The sequence below is a fragment of the Prosopis cineraria genome, unplaced genomic scaffold (genome assembly GCF_029017545.1).
Source record: "Prosopis cineraria cultivar Desert tree isolate PC_DT_omini unplaced genomic scaffold, ASM2901754v1 PC10, whole genome shotgun sequence".
NCBI lineage: Eukaryota > Viridiplantae > Streptophyta > Magnoliopsida > Fabales > Fabaceae > Prosopis > Prosopis cineraria.
Window position 1 is genome coordinate 16,421,287 of NW_026555341.1, and position 18,348 is coordinate 16,439,634.

Sequence of the window (18,348 nt, forward strand, 5' to 3'; positions counted from 1 at the left end):
AACTTCTATTTGTCCGGTTGGTTGGATATTGAATCATGGAGTTATGTTGGAGTATTTGTGTTTCTGTGTCTGAGATATCAGTGCAGCCTTCTTCCATCTAGCTTGCATTTGTGGCTTCATTTATTAGAGTTACACTAACTCTTGACACTTTTTTTTTTTATTGTAATAAAGTATTAGAACTTTAAAGTATTAGATATGTATATTAATTTTAGCATTGAAAATATTAAAATTAACTTTTATGGTGACATTTTTTATGTAAACAATTGCTACTGATAGGGTGGGGATCAATAAATATAATAAATTTATCATGGTAGATTCATCGTACACTGGTTCAAAAGCTTTGCGTTTCTCAATAACCATATCTGTAAAGACATGTGCCTGTTCTTGTATTTCTATCCAACTGGTTTATATTGTATTTTATTATTTTAGTTTTGATTAGCCATTATGCAGTGAGCTATCAATTTGGCTTTGAAATGTAAATCTCTTTCATTCTTTGTATATATGATGTGTGTTATTGGCCTTGCAAATTTCAGTTCATTGGTTGAGGCTTGGAGAGAGCAACTTATTTAAGATATTGCTTACTGAGACGATTATTCATGTTCTCTATATACAATTATTGCATGGAGACATCCTGAGTACAACGCTTAGTGGCTGCTCTTCCATATAAGCACAGATAAACATCACTTGATGTTAATTACTGTAATTATTTCTCTTTTTGGAACGTTTTGCATATTCTTTTCGGAGGCTGGCGTAATTGTAGAAAGCAATTTTTTTCCTTTTAAATAATTTTTTACTTATAGTGTAATGTTTAGAAGATTATACTAAAAATCTTTGTACTAATTTTGATGTTAGACTAGTTGATTGAGATTGTGGCTACCAAAGCCGCAAAAACATTGTTTATTTTTAAATTCAAATGAAAGTATATTTTTCTTGTTATGATCGATCAATTTTTTACTTTAGAATATTATATTTAAATTTATGAACCACGTAACATTATATAAAAAAATGAGTGCTTTTTTTTTAAATAAAAAATGAGGCTACCAAAGCACTTTCTCTTAATAGTACTATGGTAACCTTATTGGAGCGCTTGTGTTTAGAAGCGCCTCCTAAGGGTGGCTTACAAGAGTGCTTGTGAGTAAACGTGCTTCTATAGAGGGGTTTACAGGAGTGCTTTTAAAGGAAACGCTCCTGTAAGCTACCCCTACAGGAGCACTTTTAAAGCGTTTTCTTATATAAAGGAGCGCTAGCTATGGGAACACTTTTAAAGTGCTCCTATAGGTTAAAAAAAAAGGCACTTTAGAAAGTGTTTTTTCTAGTAGTGTGTGGTCTAACGTTTTCTCCTTGCAGTCTACACGCATAAGAATACTCGAGCAATATTTAATTAATCTACATGATTAAGCAATAATTATCAATTATCACTCTAATTAAACTCCAAAAGTACTAAATTTTGAGTATCCATTATATCCAAAGATTTCATTTTATCAATTTTAACTCTTTCAACACACTTCATTAATCTCATTTAGCACCCAAACACACTAATATTGCCAATCATTTATCCACATTATTCTAAAACTCCAAATTTCCACATAGGGTTCATCCAAATCCTTACCAAAAATTTCAAACCACTTTATAATTCATAAACCTAGGTTTAGACGCTTGATTTAACTTCAAGATCTTAATTAAGTCAATGGGTTCGGTTAAACCCCAAGGAAATACAAAATCAAGCCTCAACCACCCCCAAAACTATGAAAAATTGGCATAAAAGAGAAAGAAAAAGGATAGAAAGCTTATCAATGTGGATTCTAAGCTCAATATACTCCCAAAGTGATGTTTTGCCAGAAAACCCTAGCAAGCCTCAAGTCTTCCTCCTTCGTCTCTCTTCTATTTCCTTCTTTTTATCCTCTAAAATCAGATGCATTTTGCGTCTAGTTTAACCCTAGAATTGGCCATGCATCATGGCACATGACACAACAACTGCCACATGCCTTTTTGGCCACCCTCTTAAGTCTAGTTGATCTGTGTACTATTTTAGCTCATCTTCAAAGCTATTTAGAGGTTCAAAAACTTTATTAGTGTCCCAAAAACACCATTAATTTATAAATCACTTATTTGATCAATTTACCCTTCTTAAACACTCAAAGTTTCAAGTTGAAAACTTAGGATATTATAAGATCAATAATGATTAAGGCAAACTTGAGGGACTAATTACATGTTCAATACATGACAAGTGTTTTCTTGAAAGAAAATGAGAAATGTATTTAGAAAAAAAATTAGTTAGATATATATTTTTTTATTTTTAAAATTTCTAAAATACAATTTTTTACTTGCCAAATATTGCATAAAAAGTTCATTCATTTTTCGGAGAAAGAAAAAAAAAACATAAGTATTGCAAGAAAACAAATGACAAACTTTACGAGCGTGAGTGAATGCATACATGCGTATGCTATAATGATATATAAGTATTATCTTTTTTCAATGGAATTTATATATGTTGATCCTGAGAGATCTAGCATACTTTAAATTTTAAACTATGGCAAATTAAAATTGAAAATTTGTGAACAAAAGTTTCTTGTTGCAGAATTTATGATGGGTTATTATACAATAGAAATTTTGGAAATCCATTACAAAAATTTTTATGTCTGTGTTAACAAGGGAAGGGCCCATTGCAAAAGCAAATTGAGATGGATTTTATCACAAATTTCATCTTTTATAAAAAAAAAAACGATTTTTTTTCGCAGAATTTGTGATGACTTTTATTTGTGAGAGAAGTTTCAGAAATCCGTTGCAAAATTTTTTTTATGTCCATGTTAATGATGTGAAAGCAAATTAAGATGGATTTTCATTAAAAATTTCAATTCTTTTGGAGAAAACATAATTTTGAATCCTTGCATTTTGCTCCCATTTTACTATTGGTTCCTATATATTTTTTGATTGTTTTATGTCCCTACATTTTTATTTTTAATTGTTTTAGGTTCCTATATCATTAAAAATTTTATTTTTTTGGAAAAAAATATAACTTTAAGTCCTTACATTTTGCTCACATTTTGTTATTGGTCCATGCATATATTTTTGGGTGTTTTAGGTCCTTACATTTTTTTCATTGGTTTAGGTCTCTTCATGAACAAAATATATGGATCTAAAATAATAAAAAATTAAATTGAAAGGACCTAAAACTCTTAAAAAAAATGCAAGGGCTGGGCAAAATATAAGAATTTAAAATTATATTTTATCTTTTTTTTTCCCTTAAAAAAAGGTATTGATTTACAAGACAAAAAGCATCTTGTACGTTTAATCTTTTTAAAAGTGACTCCCACGAAAATGCCTTTTGTAAAAGCGAAACTCATGGGTCATGACGTAAATGAGGCAAGACACAGAGGATAAAATAATTTAATTTTTAGGGGAGAGGTAAGCGATGGGTCAGTCGTATTGACAAAATTAATGCTTATTTATATTGACATTGATCCATTGACCTTTAAAATGGCTTGCTCCAGAAGATCTTGATGATCAGTGTCTAAAGGCAATATAAAATTAATTGAACGTGATGCTTACCTTCTAATTAAATGACAAATACTCTGCTGAAGTAAAGCATGTCTGGTAAGTTAGTTTAAGAGAGAAAGAAGGATTTAATGGCAAAATTGCCCCTAAATTATAGATTCAAAAACTTATGTCTAAGACATTAAATTCATTTTTAGTACGATGATCCTCTTCAATAATTAAAAATAGTGCAATATTATTCTTACCATTAACAAACGCTAACCTTGACTGTTGGTTGTTAAAAAAATTACAGAAAAGTATATCAAAAATTATAGAAAAGAACCAAGAAGGTTGATTGAAATTTTTTTGGTGATTTTCTGTAATTTTTGGAATCCTTGTTTGTAATTTTTTGGATTTTTTTTAGAATTTTTTGGGTCATTTTTTATAATCTTACGATCAACTAATGATCAAAATTTAATTTTTGCTAATGGTAAGCGTGAGATTCCAGTTTTAAAATGTTGAAGGAGAACATTACACAAAAAATAAGTTTAAAGTTTTATAACCTCTTGGGCCTATAATTTAAAAGTAAAATTGCCTTTTGACTCAAAAAAAATATATTCTACAGACAATTTCTCTTAGTGTTTTATAATAATATTAAATTCGATTCCTTCAAAGATTGGAAGGACCCTTGATGAAGATAGCAAATCAAACACCTCCACCTCATATGGAAAAAAAAAAAACGTAATTTCCAATACTATATGTATAGTTTAAGACAAATTATATCTTGTTACATACTTTTTCCAAATTATAATATAAGATATTTGATAACTTTTATAATTGTTTTTTCTAACTATAGTCCTACTTCTTTTATTTCATTAAACAAATATGAAAAGTTGGTCCCATATCCAACCTACAAGATCTTAAATTCATAAACAAACTGGAAACATATACATAGATTGAATCCTCAAAGCAAACCCTCAATAATATTTATATATGATAAACAAGATCGCGCCATCTTCATGGCAAACAAAGTAAGGACACAACTTATTTAATTTTTTTGTCCTTTTTCAAGCAATGTTTGGTCTACATAACGCTAATAGTTCTTCTTCCATACTCAGAAATGCAAATAATAAACGTCACACCCTAGTTTTATATATAGAGAAGGAGATAGAGCAGATCTAGCTAGCTAGTCATGCTGACTTATTTATTACGCCACATACATAAAATATAATATAATATAATATAATATAATATATATTCATTTTCTGTGGTTTTCGATGAGCTTCTGAAGCTCCTCCTTCCTGGCTCCCACAGTCTTGTCCACAACTTTTCCTTTCTTGATGAGTATGAATGTTGGCATTGCTTGCACTTTGAAGTCTTGTGCCACTTCCTGATCAAGTTTCCATTATTATTTTCTCATCACTATATATATATATATATATGTAATCTCTATATATTTATGCACACAAGCCATGAATAATGAGGCTCCTTCTCCATAGAGACTATTTATAACTTAAGTCATGAGCAGTGTGACTTCTATACGCGCACACAACCCTTTGCAATAATATATAACTTAATCAGGTGCATGGTATATGTATATATAATAAAATTCACAACCATTCAAAATCTAGAAATGAAGAGTAACTATTCGGAAAGGGGAGGAGAGGAGAAATGACAAGGATAATAAAAGGAAGCCACATATTAACTCAAAATTTTAAGGGTCAAATTAATTAATGAATCTTTCTCGTTTATTTTATATTAGTTATTGAATTAAACTTTATCTGACATGAGACTTTTCAAATCAATTTAAGTTCATTCATATACTTGGACAAGCTAAAAAATCCCATGCAATTGAAGCCTCGTAACTTTTGGATTATTAAGCAATTAAAGATAAATATGCATGATCAGATATATATACCATCAGCTCATCCACATCAATCTTGATGAACTCCACGTCAGCATATTTAGCAGCAAACTCTTTGATAATCGGATCCATCGTTTTGCAGGGTCCGCACCACGTGGCCGTGAAGTCGATCACCATCTTCAACAAAGAAATTATAGTATGAACAAGATTCAGTACTGAACTTTCTAATCAAATTAAAGAACTAGAAATCAAGTAATAACCATTAAAGGCTGAATTGAAAAACTGATCTCACCAGCTTGTTTGTTGACTTGGAGGCCTCAAAGTGAGCCTTCCATTTAGCAGAGGAATGGAAGGTGATGATACGAGAAGGAGATGGCGAGTGTGAAGATGATCTATGATATACAACATTATCCAACTGTGAAAGGTTGGCTCCCATTTTCTCTTAATATTTATAATAACAACTTCTCTTTCTTTTAGAGCGATCTTGAGAAACTTTGGATTGGGGTGATGCAACTTACAGTGTTGGGTTGCTTATATATTAGTTTATAAAGGTAGCAAGTGGGCAAATAGTTTATCATTTTTTTCTTTATGCATCAGATGCTCATAGGCTGGCCAATGTGCAAATTAATGGGGAAATCACAATCAAGGACCACTAGACACAATTAGTTGCTATGTTAGACCAAATAATTTTTATGTTAATTTGAAGGATCAAAAGACCTAAATGTAATTAAAATTTGTTATAAAATGATAAAACTACCCTTATATGTATATATACTCTTTTAAAAAGAAGTCCCCACTCCGAGAAAAAAAGTTCATTATCCAACTGTGAAAGGTTCGCTCCCATTTTCTCTTAGTAATTATAATAGTAACTTCTCTTTCTTTTGGAGCGATATTGAGAAGCTTTGGATTGGGGTAGTGCAACTTAAAGTGTTAGGTTGTCTGCATATATAGTTTATAAAGGTAGCTAGTGGGCAAATATTTTATCATTTTTTTCTATATGCATCAGATGCTCCTTGGCTGGTCTACATGCAAGCCAAATGGGAAAATTACAATTAAGGACCACTGGACACAATATGCTCTGCTGAGCCAAATAATTTTGATATCAATTTGCTGGACCAAAGAACCTAGCTGTAATTAAAATTTATTGCGGAAAAACAAAACTATCCCTCACACACACACACTCTCTCTCTCTCTCTCAACAACAAGCCCCTATTCAGAAAAAAAAACAAGTTATATTTCTATTTTAAAAATAATTATTTTCTTTTTTAACAACTCCAAAAACTTAATTTGGAGGTGGGAACCCCATTTGAAAAAAATAAGTCCAATTTTTATTTTAACAACAATCCATTCCCTTATTAACAATTCCAAAATATTAACTTGTTAGTGAAGAGAAACAAGTATTGTGATTTGATGAAAAAGTCCCCATTCGAGAAAAAATAAGTTACGTTTTCATTTTAACAACAAATTTTTTCATTAACAACTCCAAAATATTAACTTGGCAAAGAGGAATTATTGTAACATAGTGACCAAGTCTCTATTTGAAGAAAAAAAGTTTCATTTTCATTTAACAATAATTAATGCCCTCAGCACAACAAATATAATTGCATGGGGCAGTTCTGTCTGTTGGTCTTTTGGTCCTATAGATTAATATCACAACAAATTTTAATTACATGTAGGTCGTTTGGTCCTATAGAGTAATATCGGAGTTATTTAATCTTGCGCAGCAATTAATTTTGTCTAGTCGTCCTTGATTGAGTTTTTCTGAAACTAATTTTATGGCTAGATTTTGAATAATTACTATAATTAAGTACCTTCTGAAATCCGCACATCAGCTTTAATATAGTAATAATAGCAACTCTTGTCCTATATAATGTTATATCAAACTCAAGTAGATGTTTGTTTCTCAGATTCAAATCCTCTGAGGTTAAATTTGTAAATTTGTGTAAAGTTTTTTTTTTTTTTTTTTAAGAATTTTCATTCATTTTATTATTTTTTATAAAATATAAAATTTTCTCTCTTTGTTAAATATGAAAACTTCACATAAATTCAATAATATCAAATTCAGAATACTTAAATCCTTGTTTCTCATTTTATTTTTATATAAAAAATTTAAGTGAGTTGGATACAAGGACTCGCATGCTATTTCTCTTTCCATTTTTCATATGGGCTTAATTTTTTTTTCTTTTTTTCTTTACCCTTAAAGGGACCCCATGTTGCAATAAAGAATGGTGTTTATTTTTTCAAAAAGAATACTTTATTGTAATTTAAGTAGATTTTAAATAAAGGTTAGATTGTGTTGGGGATTTATTTGTTAGATGAACGCTAAATTTAAATGTTAAATAATTAGGATTAATTATTTTGGATAATTTAATGTTGTCTCATAATAATTTTGAAAAAGAGATAAAATCTTATTTTATTTTTCAGAGATAGTTGGTCAAATCAATTTAGTTGAGAGAAATTCTCATAAAACTCAAGGGGCTTGATGGAAGGACATAACATAAAATCGGGATTACGGTTGCCGTGTTATTCTAAAAATCCAAACTATTTAAAAATTATTCAACATCTACCAACAAAGATTTTTTTCTTTTTACCAACATCTACCTACAAAGATTGATTTAGTTAATAAAGAATTTGACCGAAAATTTACAAGGTCATCGCTTCAAATCCCACATTTGATGTGAGTAACTTGTTAATGGATAATATATAAGTACCTTTAAAAGCACTCTAAAGTATAGCTTAACCCTGGTGAGTCTTAGAATCTAACTCGCCTAATCTTTTTGTTAAAAAAAGAATATTGAAGAACCAGTTGTATGGGTAATTATTTTATTTATAGTTTAAAAACTGACCCTTTGAGAATAAGCCGATCCATTCTTATCGGGATAAACCCCCAAGAGCTTGGGTTCATCAAATAAAAATTATATACAGGGACCTTACTATAATTAAGGAACAAATTATTTCCAAACTTTAGATCAAGTACCAAATAGACACTAAACTTATTTATGATATAAATTATTCCTTCAACTTTTAAAAATAATGTATTAACCTTGCCTTTAATAAAAGTTAACTTTGACCATTAATTGACTAGAAAAAGACATTAAAGGACATCAAAAATTACAAAAAAGGATTAAAAAATTACAGAAAATGACCAAAAAAAATTTTGGTCCTTTTTTAAAATTTTTAAAACCGTGTTTGTCTTTTTCTGTAACAATCAAAGTTCACTTTCCTTAATGTCAAGGGCCAAATTAATCTATGGTGCTATTGGAATTATAATTAAATATTACAAGATCTATCATCAACTTAATAGATCAAAATGACAACTATTTTAATTGTCATTTTTCACTGCTGAATTATTTTAGTTGTCATTTTACTTCACTATACTAAGTTATCAATATTTATTAGTATTGTATGTGAGAGACTTCATTGTAATTCTCCCAAGCATTATTCATAAAGCTAGACCCTTGTTATTGCCCAAAATCGATCTTTTCAGCCTATATAAAATATTTTTTCAAATAAAAAATTAGTTAATGAAAATATAACATATGAATTTAATCATTTAATTAACTTTAAATTATTAGAATAATTATAAAAAATTTAAAATCACAATTCCATAAAATAAATAAGTTTTTTTAAGCATAATATCAAATTCATATTGTAAAGTTATACCACAAAATTATAATATAAATCTCATTAATATTTTAAAAAAAGGCTAATTTTTTTAACATTTAAAAATAAGAAAAAAAAATGCAAACATACATATCACTCGAACCCTTGAAGGCTGTTAAAAAAATCATTTTAAATGAGGTTAATATATTTGAACCCAAATGAGAATTAGCATATATGCTTTTCATGGTCGAATGGAAGCCCGTCCTTTTTCTGCACAATAACCTTTAATATTTGCGGCTAAAAGAGAAACGCAGCTTCTCTTAGTCTCTTTACATTCCATGTATGATTTATGTGTGGCTCATCATATTCCATATGCAGAAATTAAAAGCATCTAGAACGTAAGTCATCAAACGATTCCAAACATGCATGGCCTGGCCAACACTCAGACAGATAATTCTGTGTGACGATTCTCAACTGTTTGATTATACACTACAAATAATGCCGACACCGTTGGCGTGCATGAACTAAAGTAATGAAACTCATTTTGTGGATTATCGCTTAAAGGGCTAAAGTATTTTTTTACCCTTAAAATATCAGCGAAGGAGCACTTAATATTCCAAATTTTTTGTCGTAGGAATGTTTCACTTCGAGTTTTTAAAAAGTAACAATGTTACTCTTGATATTAAACTTTCATAATGTCCATTAAATAAAACCGTGCGACACACTTTTTGGAACATGTTGTGATGAGTTGTCTGACTGTTTCTGACGTGGCATAGATTGGTACACTAAGCAAATGAGTCATTAAAGGGTGAGCTTATCTAGCGATCAACCTCGCAAGTGTATGGGATCAACATATTAATAAATCCTAAAATATTCTAGGAGTTGAATCCAAATGAAAACAGTTAACTTCATTATTTCAGAAATGTAAAAAGTAGTTTTTAAAAAGGATAAATAATTTAAATAATGTGAATATGAAAAAAAAAAGTGATGAAACTGATGAACTAACCAACCAAATGAGTGCCAAGAATTAGGATTCACCTATCATGATAGATTATTCTAATTTAATTAATTGTTTTTCCTTCTTTTATAGTGACAACCATTTCAAATGTGTCCTGATTACCTTTCGGTATATTATGATGTATTTAATTAGAGTTAAATTTAGTTTTCACTAAATTCTATGCTCTAACTAAACTATGAACCTATGATCTAAGTCACCACAGATTCCTAAGTTATTCCTAATCTAATTATTTGCATCTATCTCTTCAGGTTTAAATCAGTTTTTCATCTTTCAATTCATCAAATCATCCATAGACAATCTATATAACAGCCGTCTATGTAAAAAGTAATTAAAAAAAGATAGATAAATATAAACAAAAACATTAAAATCTCATGGACAAGATGTTAAGTTGAACAAGAAAAATAAAATAACTAAATAAAAGAGCAAAATCCATCTCAACCAAGCTACTCTTTACTTTAATTGGAAGTTTAGCAACAATTCATAGAGCTAATACAAAACATCCCGATAGAAAACAGCTGAAATAAGAAGAATAAAGAAAAGGAAAAACTCTAAGCTCGGAGGAACTCCTTTACACTCCATGCTCTGCCTCTTAGATTTTAGGTGATAAAATTGGATTCCCTTGAATAACCTTAGAAGCCCTTATTTATAATATTTTGCAGATAAAATTTCCTAATTGTTCTAAAATACCAAATTATTATTTTTCTCTTGATTTTATTAATTTTGAAATCTAATATTTTTCTCCTCCAAGATATGTTGTTCTCTCTCCTCTTTCATATATATATATATAATACATATATATTCTCTTCTTGACACACACCCACACACACACACATATAAAATAAGGGTTCCATCTTCTTATTTTCTTCAGTTCTTTAATATAAAATATGTACTTATCATCTAGCAAGCGCAATGAACTCCAACAAGCTCAAGTTTTCATCCACGACAACTACTTCTGCCAGGTAAGCATCCACTACTTTACAAGCCTTTATCAAAGCCACTGACTCTTCCCCTCGTCAAACGTCTAACCACACAAACCTCTTCACCGACCTTATCACAAGCTCTGCTTCTAACAACGTCCCACACGTGCACGTGGCTAAATGATGGTATCATTATCTGATTATCTCCTTCAACGATGCCTGATCTAGCTACCACGATATCCTCTTCTCTTGCTCCGATTTGTAATTCAACTCCATGCCTACCAAATCTTTGTCGTCCTTGTTAGAAAGAGAAACAGGAAATTGCAGGGGATCGAATCCTTCCCGAGTGGGAGAGCTTCGATGAGCATTTTGACAAAGAATTGCTTCTTCATCCACGAAGTTGTCACGCTTTCTAAGGATTCTTGGAATTGAATAAGGAAGGATTTGCTAGTGATGACGTTGTTGTTGCCCTCAAGAGTTTGGGAAGCCATTTGGACGCTTAGAGGATGATGATGGAGCCAATGAGGCCCGCAAACATGCCTTTTGCTTTAATGCTTGAGAAGGTTTTGACGAAGCAGTCCATGTCTTGTGGGGCACGTTAGATGCCGCCTCACATTGCAAGTCAAACCTCTTATTCCTCTCTCACCCAACTTAACAATGAATCTGATACCGCCTGATTTATTCCACAATCTTAATCATATTACCATCTATTATTATGGAAATTAAGGAATTATGATAGATAACCTCATAAACTTTAGTTATATATTAATAAACTGCCAGTCATATATAACTGCCAGCCATATTATACTCATTCAGTTTTTATTTATAAGAGAAACTATCACTTTTTTATATAAGCAAAATCATATATTTCAATAAGCATTTATTACACATTTCTTAAATCACCTCTCATAATTTACATTAACAAGAAATAATTAATGCATGCTTTTGTTCAATAACGTAGGGCATTTTAATTTAATTTTTTTATTTTTAGACATAATCATTGTAGTTAACTAACTTTTTTAAACTGTGTAAGCAGTTTTTTTCTCTTATATATAGAAGTTGAAGGATTATTGTTTTAGTAAAAAAAAAAAACAGACAAATTAACTGCAAGAGAATTACTAGCTTACAACCCAAACTTCAAGGGGTTATGTGTAATTTTGCTTCTTCTTCTTCTTTTTGCCTGCAACATGCGACTTGCATGGTAAATCATGGGGTTATTGGCACATAACCTTAAAATTCAAAGATTATTAGTAGGGAAGAAAGATGAAGCTTGAAGAGATTATTTTTAAGTTAGATATTATTTTATGTTAGTAATGACCAAATTATTAACTAATGAACAGATATATAATATTATTTGTATGAATTTAAAAATTTAACAATATTGTTCGATACAAGTTTTTAGTCGTCCAAGCCTATGAAAAATTGCATCGTAGGAAAGACATTGAATTCTTCTAGCTAGCTAGCATATGGGCTTGTCCCTTCTAAAAATAAATGAAATTTATAGGAGAGCATAATATATATGATCACAATTGCATATTATACTTTTCTAAATTAATTCACAAATTGAGTTGCGGCTCTATCATGGGGAATCTATTTTGTAATAATATTCGTCTCTAATTTTATACGGGAGAGAAAAAAGATAATGAAATTTTCAGTCTCTTAAATTTGTTTTAATTATTAATGTAATCCCTCAAATTTAATTTTTATGAATTCAATCTTTTATGTTTTCTTAAATTATCAAGTTAATCTTTTAAGTTTTAAAGCACAAATTCACTCTTAAATTAATATGTGTAAGATATGTTGGTAAATTGACATGATGTATATGTAACTAAATGAAAATAAATTAACTCTTAAATTAATTTAATTTTTATCAATTTAGTCCTTTACACAACATTTTGTTCTTTTTTTAATTTTTGAGTATGTTTTTTCTTGCCTAAATAATTACGCTTCTTTTTCATTGATTTGCGTTGCTTCCATTAATATTTCATCATCCCCTCATAACCAAGCATTAAAAGAGGCATTTCTTGTTACCCAAAACATGCTTCCTCTGCCGCAGCGCATGTCTCATCTGCCATGGCCAATTGCATAAAGAACCCGTGGTTCTCACTATGCGAGGCATTGTGGTGCATCACTACTGTCATGACAACACTCTAGATCTAAATTTTGAAGCGTGTCATTTCACCATACAGTGTCTAATAGGAATAGTTCAAGTGTCCGCACATAGCTTATCGAGCCCTCTAATTATGGGCACTAGTCACACACCCAATATTTAACCATTAAAAAGTTGGACACCTGAATCTAAAATAATCTATTTTCAAACCATAACACACATAAAGGTGTCCAAAACTCACAACTTAGTGCTAATAGCCTTAGAGCACTTAGACCAACTCAAATGGACATCACACAACCTAATAGGCCAATTCTATCACAATAACAATAGTCCAAACACAAAGTAACCACCAAATCTCCTATTCTACAATGAATTCAAAGGAGGAATCTAATTCCAAACAATATACTATGGCCAATCACATATACAAAACATTACAACAACATTACTTGTACTACTATTTCGACCACTCATAATCATTTAATTACATATATATCAAATGTAGGCCGAGATACACACATTGCACAAATTCCCATATAAGTGACCCAAAATATGCATGAAATTTTAAGTTGGCATAAAATTCATAACATTCATTACAATACCAAAATAGCAAGGGAAAAAAGCTATACAAACGAAGCCCTCAATCCTTGGTAGTCCCTTCCTTCCCTTTATCCTTGGTAGTCACCTCTAAAACTTAACCACGGGGGGAAATAAATATTTCAATAACAAAATAATTCAAAACTATCAATTAATATGCACATTGAAAAGCAAGTAAAGTTCATATAGGTAAAAGTGCTCGTTTAGCATATTCAAACATAAATATATCCATATTCATAAGTCATTTTCATACTCTAGCATGATTATTCTATCATCCAAGCTCCTATATCACCCTGATTAACATCCACTATGGCCAATGCTCACCTTTAGTATAGGATCACCCGACCAAAAGTGTCATATCCCACTTTAGAATTATTGTTTCCCTATATGACACATGAATTTGGGTGTTGTTACTCTAACACTACATGACACTAACACTAAGGAGCGTAAATCTCTAACACTTTATCCCACATGAGTAATAAGAAAATAATCTTCAACACCATATCTAATTAGGCACTAAGGTGATACACGCCATATGAATTTTTACTACTTCTTCCTATAGGTGAACTTCTACCCCTTATTATGAATATGCTCACATTTGTTATAATTATCACATATTTGTATCAAAACCATAAATTACTGATATAAGAAACGTTCACAAATTTATTGTTTTAAAATCATTCAATGCACAAAATCCTCCTTTCACAATATACAATGCTTTCAAAACACATGTATGTAAATTACATATTTACTTACAAACAGTTAAGCACTTAATCAAATAGAGTAAATTATTCTATTATCTCAACTCTTTTGTTACAAAAAGATTACCGTCACTACTATAAAATATTTTTTTAAGAGAACTTATAAAAAAAATGCTCCTGAATGGAGAGGTGAAGCCTAGTGGAGTGCTTTAAAGAAAAAGCACTTTGAAATAGTAGATCTATAAAAGCACTTTATCAATAAGCGCTCTTAAACTTTGTGTGAGAAAAAATAAAATATAAAAAGATAGACCTTTAGGAGAGCTACCTAAATAAGCGCTCCTAAAGATCTTATAAAACTACTTTAAAAAAAAAAAGATAGGCTTTTAAGAGTGCTCAAGGGATAAGCACTCCTAAAGGTAAAGTAAAAAAATTCAAAAAAAAAACCTCTCCTTTAAGAGCGCTTTCTGTCTAAATGCTCCTAAAAGATTTTGTTAAAAAAAATAGTTCTTCCTTTAGGAGTGCTTAGTAGTTAAGCACTCCTAAATAGTAAAATTTATTATAAAAGAGAATATTTCTTTATTTTGATATTTATTATTATATTAATTATGTGATAAAAATAAAAAATAAAATTTAATTTGATTTAATTATTTTGTTAATATTTTACAATTTTTTTTAAATAATCACCCCTTTAGAGTGCTCCACTTAGAGCACTTTGGAAGGAGAGAGCTTATTTTCTACTTTCTGCTTTTCATTTTTATATCATTTTTAAATCAACTCCCTTATTTTGAATCCTCTCTTGCTCTGTACTCCTCTTCCTCTTCTCTTTTCATCTCCTCTCCCCTCTTAAAGCTTATTGCCATTAAACCTCACCGTAGAAGCCATCAATTAAAGCTCTCAACGCCATGAAGTCTGTGAAGCTCCATCAAAGTCAAAACCCAGCAAAGATATAGATGCCTTGCCATCTCTGTTGCACTGTCATGCTCGTGCCAAGCTACTGCTCCCTTGTTATCGAAGCTGTGCCGTCGAAGTGTCACACTCTGAAAGCAAAGAGTGATCAGCATAGGAGCGAATCACTTCACACATTTCCATAAGCTTAAAAATAAAATTTCATTCCATTTTTCAAAAAAATAATCAAATTATATGAAAATTCTAACACTTTTGATATTAATTGTCATAATGCTTTAACATGTTTGTAGAAATTTTGGCAAAATCTCCCTTATAAATAAGATCTCTCAAAATATTCTACAACACAAAAATGGTCATAGAATATATTATCAATCAGAAGCTTAGTTCCTTTCGGCCAGCAAACTATATATAAATCAAAATAAAGTCCTAGCAACAATCTATGTAGATCAACTAACCTTTCTTCTAAATTTAAAATACATGAGTCTTAAAATATTTACATCAAAGGGTAACAATACTGTGCAAAATTTTCACCTAATATAACTGTATTTCTCTTTAGAGGTTAGTGATCAAAGGTAACAATACTGTGCAAAATTTTCACCTAATATAACTGTATTTCTCTTTAGAGGTTAGTGGTAGGATTAACGTTAACTAAGGAATCTGAGACCAAAATAAATTTTTTAATGAATAGCATTCCCAAAATAGAATTTAAAAGAATTAAAATAATAAAATCAAATAATAATGCGAACTAACTAAAAGATGATAAATCAACATAATAACTTTATAAGTCTATAAATTATGATCATAATTATAAAATGAGAGTGAATTGGAAGCACTTGTTCTATCATGCTAAAAGAAAACAAATTATTCATATATAAACCAAAATAATATACTTGTTAACCAAAACTATTAAATTTTAAAAGCATATGCTAATCAAAATTTAGAATTTGTGAGAACTAAACATAACAAGTAACAAGCGTAGATAGACAGTTCAAAAAAAATAAATAACCAAATGCAACCAAAGCCAGGAAACAAATATGGACTTACAGTCTACGAGAACAATACTAACCAAACGAGGCTTAAGGCCACGAAATGAAATGTAGCTACAAAGCTCATGAGACAAACTAGCTATTTATCAATCACAACGCACTATAAGCTAACAGAACTGCTGTTAGCAACAATGCTTTGTTTATAATTCTCTTGAAAATCATATTTCAAACATGCAAGAAAAATAATTATTTCTACAATAAAATTATCATTCTCAATGCCAAAATCGCATGTATTGTTTCAAATCTCAAAATTTGCCAAAATAATATTTTATAGCTAATATAAAAACTTTCATTAATTGAGTAACTAAGAAATTTCAAAGTTTAATAAACAAAAATTCCTTCATCAATCTTGGAAATATATTTCTTGAAGAAAAATAAATGTACATATCATAATTTAATTATCCTTCATCAATATTCCATGATTTTCAAAACTAATATAATTCATAAGAGTAAAATCTTTCAATAAAAGACTATTAAAAATAAATTAAGTGGGATGCTTTTTACTTGTCAAAGCTTCAAATTTTCAAAATATTCTGTCTTCAATTTCTACAAGAATTCTTTTCTTCCACACACCTACTAAGGTATAATAAATGAAGTTTTAAGAGATCTCCAATCTTTAATATAATTCCAAATTAACCATCACCATCTAAAACTCAAAACTAAATTTATAATTTAAAGTTAGTCCAAGCATTATCATTCATCATTATGACTTCCTCCATACTCAAAACTAAATTTATAATTTATAGTCCAAGCATTATCATTCATCATTATGACTTCCTCCATAAAGTTTTAGCCATGCCATTCTATTTCCTTAATGTAAAATTTTCTCTTAGGCTTTGCACCAATTACTTTAGGTGCATAAATGCTAATTATTCAATAAAAATATCCAACAATTTACTACAAACTATCCAAGTCCCACAAACAAATGAAAGTTCAAAATACTAAAAGTCAAGTTCAATTCCTTTCTATAAGCATTTCAACAAGCATATCATAGGTGCCAATATTTAAGTTTTATATCTAAACTATTCTTGCCCAATCTTTCCTTAATAATTTTTTTAACATAAATCAATCAAAATAAGATTTATTTAGCTCCAAAATTATGTCACACACACACACACACACACACATATATATATATATATTTATTAACGTTTAAAATGAAACTCAAATTTGAGTCTTCTCCCTCCAATAACAGCACGGCAACAACAGCAACAGAGGGCATGCATAATTTATTTATTTATTTTTTTCAACTCCAATTATCCACATACAATCACGGACAGCAACAGGGGAGCCAGATTTTACCACTTTAATCACCAGTTCACATATACACAGAGCAAGAGAAGCGAAACGTGAAGCTTCCTCACCTTAACTCGACAGAAAGCAAGGATGAAGAAGTTGAAACAAACGGCTGAACAGGGAGAGGGAAGCTGAATGCTACTCGCAAGAAAGCACAGCAACCGAATCAGCAACAACAACCCAAGCTCACAACAGCAGTACCGTAGCTCCGGCAGCTTGGTCTCTCATCCCGGCAACCTCTCAGACATAAACGACAAGGGAGAACAGCAGCAGACGAAGAAAGAAGAAAAACAGAGTTGTAAGACATGAAGCACCTGGATGTCGCTGAGCAGTGGCGAGCCTCCTCTGATGCCGGTGACAACAAGCAATGAAGAAGGATGGAGAGCAAAACTAAAGGCTCTAGATCTCTCTCTCTCTCTGCGCGTAGACCGACTGAATAAGGAAGAGAAAAGGAGAAATTTAATCTGACGAGTGGGAGGGTAGAATGGTAATTTCATATAGCTTAAATCACGAGAAAAAATAAACATCCTCCATTTCTGCTTCTGCAGACTCGAACCTCAGACCTAATGTATGGGTTGTTTACACACCTCCACTACATGAGCCTCTCTTCATATTATAATTTAATTGTCCCAAGAATTAACATAACCACAATGAAAATGCTACAACAATATGTAAAATTGTTATATTTTTTTCCTGGGTTATTACACGAAGTCACTGATCTGCTACAGAAGTCGCTTAAGTCTGTCCATCCGTCCAGATCTCCTCTACCTCTTCCGTGCCGCTATTGTGCCGAAGCTCGCTGAAGATGAGCACGTTCAC

General features: G+C 30.6%; 1 protein-coding gene across 1 annotated transcript; it reads right to left on the minus strand.

Moving 5' to 3' along the window:
- Positions 1-4,430: 4,430 nt before the first annotated feature.
- Positions 4,431-5,852, minus strand: LOC129323087 (thioredoxin H2-like). Its single transcript, XM_054969642.1, has 3 exons — positions 5,631-5,852; positions 5,393-5,515; positions 4,431-4,864 (listed from the first exon to the last, which is right to left on the minus strand). The coding sequence occupies exons 1-3, from the start codon at positions 5,772-5,774 to the stop codon at positions 4,733-4,735; spliced, it is 399 nt and encodes a 132-aa protein (XP_054825617.1). The 5' UTR covers positions 5,775-5,852; the 3' UTR covers positions 4,431-4,732.
- Positions 5,853-18,348: the final 12,496 nt, after the last annotated feature.

Coding starts and splice junctions, on each gene's coding strand:
- LOC129323087 (XM_054969642.1), bottom strand. CDS start 5,774: ATGGGAGCCAACCTTTCACAGTTGGATAATGTTGTATATCATAGATCA. Junction 5,516..5,630: donor CCAAGTCAACAAACAAGCTG/GTGAGATCAGTT, acceptor TCTTTGTTGAAG/ATGGTGATCGACTTCACGGC. Junction 4,865..5,392: donor TTGATGTGGATGAGCTGATG/GTATATATATCT, acceptor AAACTTGATCAG/GAAGTGGCACAAGACTTCAA.